The sequence below is a fragment of the Bremia lactucae genome, linkage group LG1 (assembly GCF_004359215.1).
Source record: "Bremia lactucae strain SF5 linkage group LG1, whole genome shotgun sequence".
Taxonomy (NCBI): domain Eukaryota; phylum Oomycota; class Peronosporomycetes; order Peronosporales; family Peronosporaceae; genus Bremia; species Bremia lactucae.
The window spans coordinates 104,583-111,975 of NC_090610.1; the positions used below are offsets into that span (position 1 = coordinate 104,583).

General features: G+C 47.2%; 3 protein-coding genes across 3 annotated transcripts; 1 reads left to right on the forward strand and 2 right to left on the reverse strand.

Moving 5' to 3' along the window:
* Positions 1–538: 538 nt before the first annotated feature.
* CCR75_007939 (uncharacterized protein) lies at positions 539–3,979 on the reverse strand (the record flags this gene model as incomplete). Its single annotated transcript, XM_067965995.1, has 1 exon — positions 539–3,979. The coding sequence occupies one exon, from the start codon at positions 3,977–3,979 to the stop codon at positions 539–541; it is 3,441 nt and encodes a 1,146-aa protein (XP_067823161.1).
* Positions 3,980–4,608: 629 nt separating this feature from the next.
* CCR75_007940 (uncharacterized protein) lies at positions 4,609–4,971 on the reverse strand (the record flags this gene model as incomplete). Its single annotated transcript, XM_067965996.1, has 1 exon — positions 4,609–4,971. The coding sequence occupies one exon, from the start codon at positions 4,969–4,971 to the stop codon at positions 4,609–4,611; it is 363 nt and encodes a 120-aa protein (XP_067822726.1).
* A 93-nt stretch (positions 4,972–5,064) lies between these two features.
* Positions 5,065–6,948, forward strand: CCR75_007941 (uncharacterized protein). Its single transcript, XM_067965997.1, has 3 exons — positions 5,065–5,475; positions 5,553–5,710; positions 5,785–6,948. The coding sequence occupies exons 1-3, from the start codon at positions 5,116–5,118 to the stop codon at positions 5,906–5,908; spliced, it is 642 nt and encodes a 213-aa protein (XP_067822725.1). The 5' UTR covers positions 5,065–5,115; the 3' UTR covers positions 5,909–6,948.
* Positions 6,949–7,393: the final 445 nt, after the last annotated feature.

Sequence of the window (7,393 nt, forward strand, 5' to 3'; positions counted from 1 at the left end):
TTTTGGCCGCCAGATTTATATCTGGCGGCGACCACATTTGTTACCCATAATAAATGGGATTTAAGTAACTAACTAATTTGAAATTAGATAAAGGGTATTTAACCCATAAAGTAAATGTACCACAACAACGGTTCTCCAACCGATGTGTGCCCCATTTCAAATTTCTTCACGTACATTGATGTGCAGAGGAACGTTACAATTAGCTACGCTATCTTAGCTACTAGAGGTTGATACCAAGGCTTTGGTACAGAGAAATAGTAAAACTGTATTAATATATAAAGTTTTTTCAAAACGATTTACTATCTGGCTTTGATACATTAATAACTACATCGATTAGCGGAACAAAAAATAAAGCCTCTTTATTACAAATGGTCATGCTTTATAGATGGATATATACGTTGGTTGAAATATTGTCGCTTTCATTTGTTGACACTTGCTTTTATTCGTGAAGTTGCTGGCTGCATAACGCATAAGACTATGTTTTACCCTCAAAAGCGAAGATATAACTAACATTTAAAGTTGTAGATATGCACCGATTTTAAGCCAGGATACCGTCTAGCTGAACCTGGTCTGCATTAAAAGCGCGGGCAATCGTCGTGCCCAGACGATAAACCTTCTCGCCAGTCGCTGCGACCTGGCGCGTTACTTCAGCAACATTCGCCTCCGGAAGTAGCATCACCATGCCGATCCCGCAATTGAAAGTACGAGATAGCTCCGTATTGGAAACATTCCCCAACTTCTGTAGCCACTTAAACACAGGAGGTAAAGGCCAGCTACTGCAATCGATCTTGACAGCCAAATCCTTGGTCAATACACGAGGAATGTTTTCCAAAAGACCGCCGCCAGTTATGTGAGCAAGGGCATTGATACGTCCCGACTTGATCGTTGGCATCAGCTGCTTGACGTAAATTTTTGTAGGAGTTAACAGACACTCGCCTAAGGTCTTGCCTGCTTCAAATGGGCAGGGATCACTGTAAGCGAGGCCTGACATTTCCACAAGCTTACGCACGAGCGAGAAACCATTTGAGTGTACACCCGACGATGCCAGACCCAAGACAGCAAAACCTGCTTCAACTGGTTGCGGTAAGATTGAATTTTTGCAGACAGCACCGACGCAAAATCCAGCCAAATCGTAGTCGCCGCCGTGGTACATAGACGGCATCTCGGCAGTCTCCCCTCCTATTAAACCACAGTTTGACTGACGGCACCCCTCGGCGATGCCCTTGACCACGTCAGTAGCTTCGTCTACTTCGAGCTTGCCGCAAGCATAGTAGTCCAGAAAAAACAAAGGTTCAGCACCCTGCACAATGAGGTCATTCACGCACATGGCCACGAGATCAATCCCAACCGTATCATGCTTCTTTGCTAATTGCGCTACTCGCAATTTCGTTCCCACGCCATCCGTACACGCCACAAGCGCCGTGTCTTGGTCATACCCAGCGGCTTGCAGATCAAAGATACCACCAAATCCTCCAAGGTCAGCGTCACAACCGACACGTATTGTCGACTTGCAGAGCGGTTTGATCCTGTTTACCAACTCATTCCCAGCATCAATGCTTACACCGGAATCAGCGTACGTCATCTCTTTCGTTTCAGCCTTGCTCTTTCGCAATAAACCAGTCTGTGCCAGTTTTATAGCGTGAAGAAAAGCAGCACCTTCAAGTTGCTGCACACGGGCCTTGAGTGTCTCGGGCGTGTCGTGTGTTAAAACGGAACACTTCATCTGCACAGCAATAGGACCAGCGTCCACCTCCTCTGTAACAAAGTGGACAGTGCAGCCGCTCTCGTCCTTTTTTGCGTCAAGCACAGCGCGATGCACTGCAAGATCCATGCCACCAGCAAATTCAGGAAGAAGCGACGGGTGTACGTTCAGCACTTTATTTTCCCATTCTTTGCAGAACTTACCCGACAGGATGCGCATGTATCCAATGAGTAGTACGAAATCAACATGTTTGTTTCTTAAAACCTCTAAAACCTGGTCGTCAAACTCGGCACGGGACAATCCCTTAGCTGAAAGAGCCATCGACTCGATATGGTGCGTCTTAGCACGCTCGAGAATACCTGCACCAGCCTTGTCACTCACCACAATATCAATGCTGGCATTCAATTCGCCAGCTCGTATCGCATCAATAATTGGTTGCATGCTGCTACCACGAGTAGAACCTAGCACGGCAAGTTTTAGTTTTTTGGCACCATGCAGGAGGCCCTTAAGACCAATGTCAGAACGATATTGTGCCTCCTCAAAGTCGATCTTTGAGACACCTTTGTATGCACTGTCAAGAGCACATTGAAGCGACGAGCCAAGAGCTGTCACGGCAAGTACTCGGCCACCTGAAGTCACAATACTTCCGTCCGTAGCAGTCGACGTGCCGGCGTGAAAAACGTGAATGTCCTTTAAAGACTGCGCATCAACCAGACCTGTGATAACTTTTCCCCTGGGATAGCTGTTCGGGTATCCCTGTGACGCCATCACAACCGTGGCTGCAACCCCACTTTTCCACGACACAAGTGAAGGTTCAAGACGGTGTTCCACACAAGCAAGCATAATCTCAAACAAATCACTGTTTAGCAATGGCAGCAAAACTTGTGTCTCTGGATCACCAAAACGGCAATTAAACTCGACAATCTTTGGGCCCGTTGGGGTCAACATGAAGCCCGGGTACAAAACCCCAACGTACGGCATACCTTCCTTCTTCATCGCAGCAATTACGCGCTCAACAATTTCAACACACTTGCGCTCGAGCTCGCTCGTGAGGCACGGAGCAGGGCCATACGCCCCCATGCCGCCAGTGTTCGGGCCCTGGTCGCCATCTGCAATACGTTTGTGGTCTTGTACGCCAGGCATGCACACGACCCGTTCCCCGTCACAAAATGCCAAGAGAGACACCTCCTCGCCAGTCATGAATTCTTCCAACACGACTGTATCCCCAGCTACGCCAAATGCCTTTTCCAGCATGACTTCGCGAAGAGCGTCATAGGTCTCCGACTTTGTCGTTGGAATAAGCACACCCTTGCCAGCCGCAATTCCCGAAGCTTTCACAACAATTGGATAATCAATCGAATCGACAAATTCTTTCGCTTTTTCATACTCGGTAAATTTTTGGTACGCAGCAGTAGGTATTTCGTTGCGATGCATAAAATCTTTAGAAAACGCCTTGGACGCTTCCAGCTGAGCGGCGACCTTGCTTGGGCCAAAAGTGGGAATGCCAGCCGCATTCATCTTGTCGGCCAATCCATCAATTAGTGGGGCCTCAGATCCTATGACGCAAAACGATACACCTTTGTTTTTAGCAAAAGCGATGAGCTCTTCGTGCGAGTTGATGTCAATGTTGGCGTTGGCAATGCCCGCTGCAATGTCCTCTGTGCCAGCATTTCCAGGTGCCACGTAGATGCGCCCACTTGAGACAGATTGAGCTAATTTCCAGGCTATAGCATGTTCGCGCCCACCATTGCCGACTAGCAATACATCGTGCACTAGCTCGTCGTCGCCGCTAAGACTGGCGGCAATAGCACTGTCTAGCTCGGCAAAGAGGGCAAACGCTTTTTGAGCTAATGAACGGCGTTCACGTAGCGAAAAGCCCAGCGATCCGTCACGTGAGATATTGCTCACAACTTTGTCCAAGTCCGCTTCGTCGACAATGACACTAATTTGTTTATAGTTCCACGCAGCTGTGCGTACGAAAGAGTAGGCGCCTGATACCCACTGAGAAACACGCGTGTGCAGTGCAATGCCTCCATCGGTAATGCGAGGTGGTAAAGCCAGTACAACCGCTACGCGGTCCGAAAGCATGAGCTGCACATCAGCAGGCGTTAATACAGCTACGTGCGGAACCTTGGCGGCTAGAAGAGCTGCCTCCACGGCAGGTGAGCACAGCGAAGCTACGCGCTGTCCACCATCCTGTAAGGATGTCGCGACCTTTATGAAGTTTTCTGGTGCGCGGTCACCACAAAGCACCACAAGCGGTGTAGAGGGACACATGGGAAGGTAGTTCAGGCAATTCGAGGATGGCTGGACTACGAGTTACCATGTCAAATATGTGTGAGCCACACAGTATGTTCACAAATTACAACGACCAATCAACGTCTCGAGCTTTGGCCAAGTTGAATGGCACATAGATCACGCATTCAATTGCAAATCATAAACAGACCTCAGTGGCCGAGTGGTTAAGCACTGAAAATGGAACCGGGACGTGCGTGGATCGATACCCACGGAGGGCGGTACGATCACACATTGCCGGAAACAGGCTAATAAGCAAACGAGAAACCGTCCAATAATTAGCCGCCTTGCCAACTCGCACCGAAGGTGTGGTCTGTAGCTGAAATTACCCATTTTGTAATAAGGGGTGGGCTTCCAATTAGGGAACCTCATCAAAATTGAATCCCAGTTGCAAATCGAAGGATGTATAAACCAGCTGCATTGCAAATATTAACAATTTTTGATGTCCCTCAAATACGTGGGGTTAAAATTATATTACTACCGAGATAGCACTATAATAATTCTAGCCCCTACTGCACGTGTAAAAAGGCGAGCCTCAGCAACCATTACCACAGTTTATACCAAACAACGATATGTGCTACCGAGAAACATTAGCGTGACTTCGAATGCTCTCACGCGGAGTCCGCGATCGTTACTTCAACTTCAACACCGGGCTCAATTGAGATCGAAGTGATTTGCTTAACAATGTCCGAGGGAGCGTGAAGGTCAATTATTCGCTTGTGAATGCGCATTTCAAAACGGTCCCACGTATTCGTACCCTCACCACACGGCGACTTGCGCGTGGTAAGACGCAGGATTTTAGTAGGGAGGCGCACCGGGCCAGAAACCTTAAGGTTCTTGTCCACAGCTCCACGTTTTAGGTCAGTGCATACCTTTTCCAGGTTCTTCACGTTACGACTCGTGAGCGTAATGCGAATGCGGTGGATGCGGGTCTCCTCCGCTTCAACGGTCTTCGGCTTGGTAACTAGGGACATGGTGTTGGATAGAGGGCTAAAGCATGCGAGAAAGAGGGTCAGCACAAAAGTCTCGAAAAACGATCATTGCAACGGAGACGCACCAGTTGCTTCGGACTGACAATAACCTGAATTCAAAATGACGTGTGCCTTATCATCACTCGAATGGATGGCAGACATAAGTTCCTGCGCACCACATCAAACTTGTGTGTGCTACTTCATATTAATGCTTTAGCGGAACCATTTACACAAGTTAGGCGAGGCGTTCACTTCCTTATGAACGTAAGTGGCCCCACCGCTATGTGCCTTGGCATGGGCGCGGCCATGCTAGCCTCAGTAACACTTTTCCGACACAATAAATGTGCATGGCAATTTATTCGCCATGCGTCTGCAAGTTGCCACTCAAAGCGCGGTCTATGCTCGAGTGCCGATCGATTGTCAAGTCAGCGGCTGCTGCCATGCGCTGAGGAACTTAGCCAATTGGAACCCAGAAGACTCAGCAAGCAAAACATTACTGTCGTGCAGGTGAACATACTGGCATCTGAGCTATTAAAGTGGAGGCTTTATGTCGCTTACTTATTGTTGCTATGTTCGGGGCGCAGTTAAATATCCTGGCGAGCAACTTAGCCACGCGAAACCACTTTCCATATGTGTTGGATTCGAATCTTAATTGGGATTATCGCAGGACGGTATTGCTGCGACAGCTGGACAAGCTAGATGCTGATGTGCTTTGCCTAGAGGAGTTGAGCGACTATTGGACGTATGTTGTAGCAGCTGTTGGTAGGTGTATAGATTTAAAAGCTTACGCATATTTTTGTGGTGTGGATGTTCCAGCTTTTTCAAAAATGAGCTACAAGAACGAGGCTATGATAGTGTCTATGTGAAGAGACCGTCGATCCACATTTCGAATTGGTCTGGGGAGAAGAAGCACGACGGCTGTGGCATTTTTTACAAGTGAGTGTGCAAAGCTCATGTAGCGCTACCTTTAGTGATGGAGACGCTGTGTGGTATTAGGAAGGATAAATTCGAGCTAAAGGAATTTGAAGCTATTAATTTTCATGACCCGCACGACCGTGTGGCTGTCTTGGCGATGCTAAAGATGCGGCATTTTGCTCAGTTCGTGCTGATTGGTTGCACTCACTTGTGGTGGAATGCCAAGTACGTTGTGCATTCGAAGTGATCTTTGATCCTATAAATTATAATTTTACTTAACTTTCATCGACCTGTGTCCAGGAAGGTGGATCACCAGATGACGGAGCTGTACGAGCTGGAAGAAGAGATGATTCGCATGAGTAGTGATGTGCGCGATAAGTACGAACGTGATTTGGTCGACACTGTGACCGGGCAGGATTGCGTACCTATCGTTCTTTGCGGTGACTTTAATAACTCTCCCGAGTCGCCTATCTACGAGTATATGGAGAATTCATTTATGCAAAAGCCGAATCTGGAAGGCTTAAGCGAAGTGTTTCGAAGTGCATACGCTTTTTACAAACCAAACGCGATTGCAAGTGCACTTCACCACTCAGAGGAGGCACTACAATCATTCAAGGTTGAGGATAGCAAGACGGCCGAGCCGCCACACACGACGGTAAATTTTAGGCGGTGCTGGACGATTGATTATATCTGGTACTCAAAGAACAGTCTGGTGCCCTCGCGAATACTGGAAATTCCGACGGAGAGCGAACTTCGTGCTGAAGACGGACCGGGCAATTGGTACAACCGTTTGGCCATGTCTGACAGCTTGACTCAATTAGGTCGCCTACCGTCAGGCCTGCACGGAAATTACAACGGAATTCCCAACTCCATTTATGGCAGCGATCACGTGCCCATTATGGCCGAATTTGAATTTCTCTGTGCAAGTGAAAAAGGAACGACTTTTTTTAACGGATAAGAACTATCACAATTATTACATATTTTCGTAAGAAAATCGTAGCGCAGATTCATTAAATATAAAAAAAGGCGCGGAAATTGCGCAAATACAATACTTAAAGTCGTGAATCATTTCTTTGCATGACGTCTAATGAAACGGGCTAAAGTTGCCTATGTTTCATAATCCCCCTTAAGTACGCAAAGTGTAGATGGTAATTACTAAAGTGAAGTAATTAGACCCACCACTTGGGTGTGGTTCACATTGTGACTGTAACGGGCTAAAGTTGCCCTAATGTTACACAGTCCCCGTTAAGTACACTTGTTGTACTTAAAAGGATGGTCAATTACTAAATTATAGTAATTAGACTCAGCACTCGGGTGTGGTGCACATTTGTTACCAACCCTTGTGTATGTGATGCACATGCCGTTACATCACCCCTCACTTAAACGGCAATAACTCTGACTGTCATTGAAATAGAGTGGTCACTATCATACCACTCAATCTAAAACGATGTTGATTGGTTAGAACTATCATTTATAAATATATCGCATGGTGAACGAGTCCATTCGGTGT

What these genes read in the sequence shown, in the direction of transcription:
- CCR75_007941 (XM_067965997.1), top strand. Translation starts at nt 5,116, where the DNA reads ATGGATGGCAGACATAAGTTCCTGCGCACCACATCAAACTTGTGTGTG. An exon ending in AAAACATTACTGTCGTGCAG is followed by an intron (nt 5,476 to 5,552) that starts GTGAACATACTG and finishes TTCGGGGCGCAG; the next exon opens with TTAAATATCCTGGCGAGCAA. An exon ending in GAGTTGAGCGACTATTGGAC is followed by an intron (nt 5,711 to 5,784) that starts GTATGTTGTAGC and finishes TGGATGTTCCAG; the next exon opens with CTTTTTCAAAAATGAGCTAC.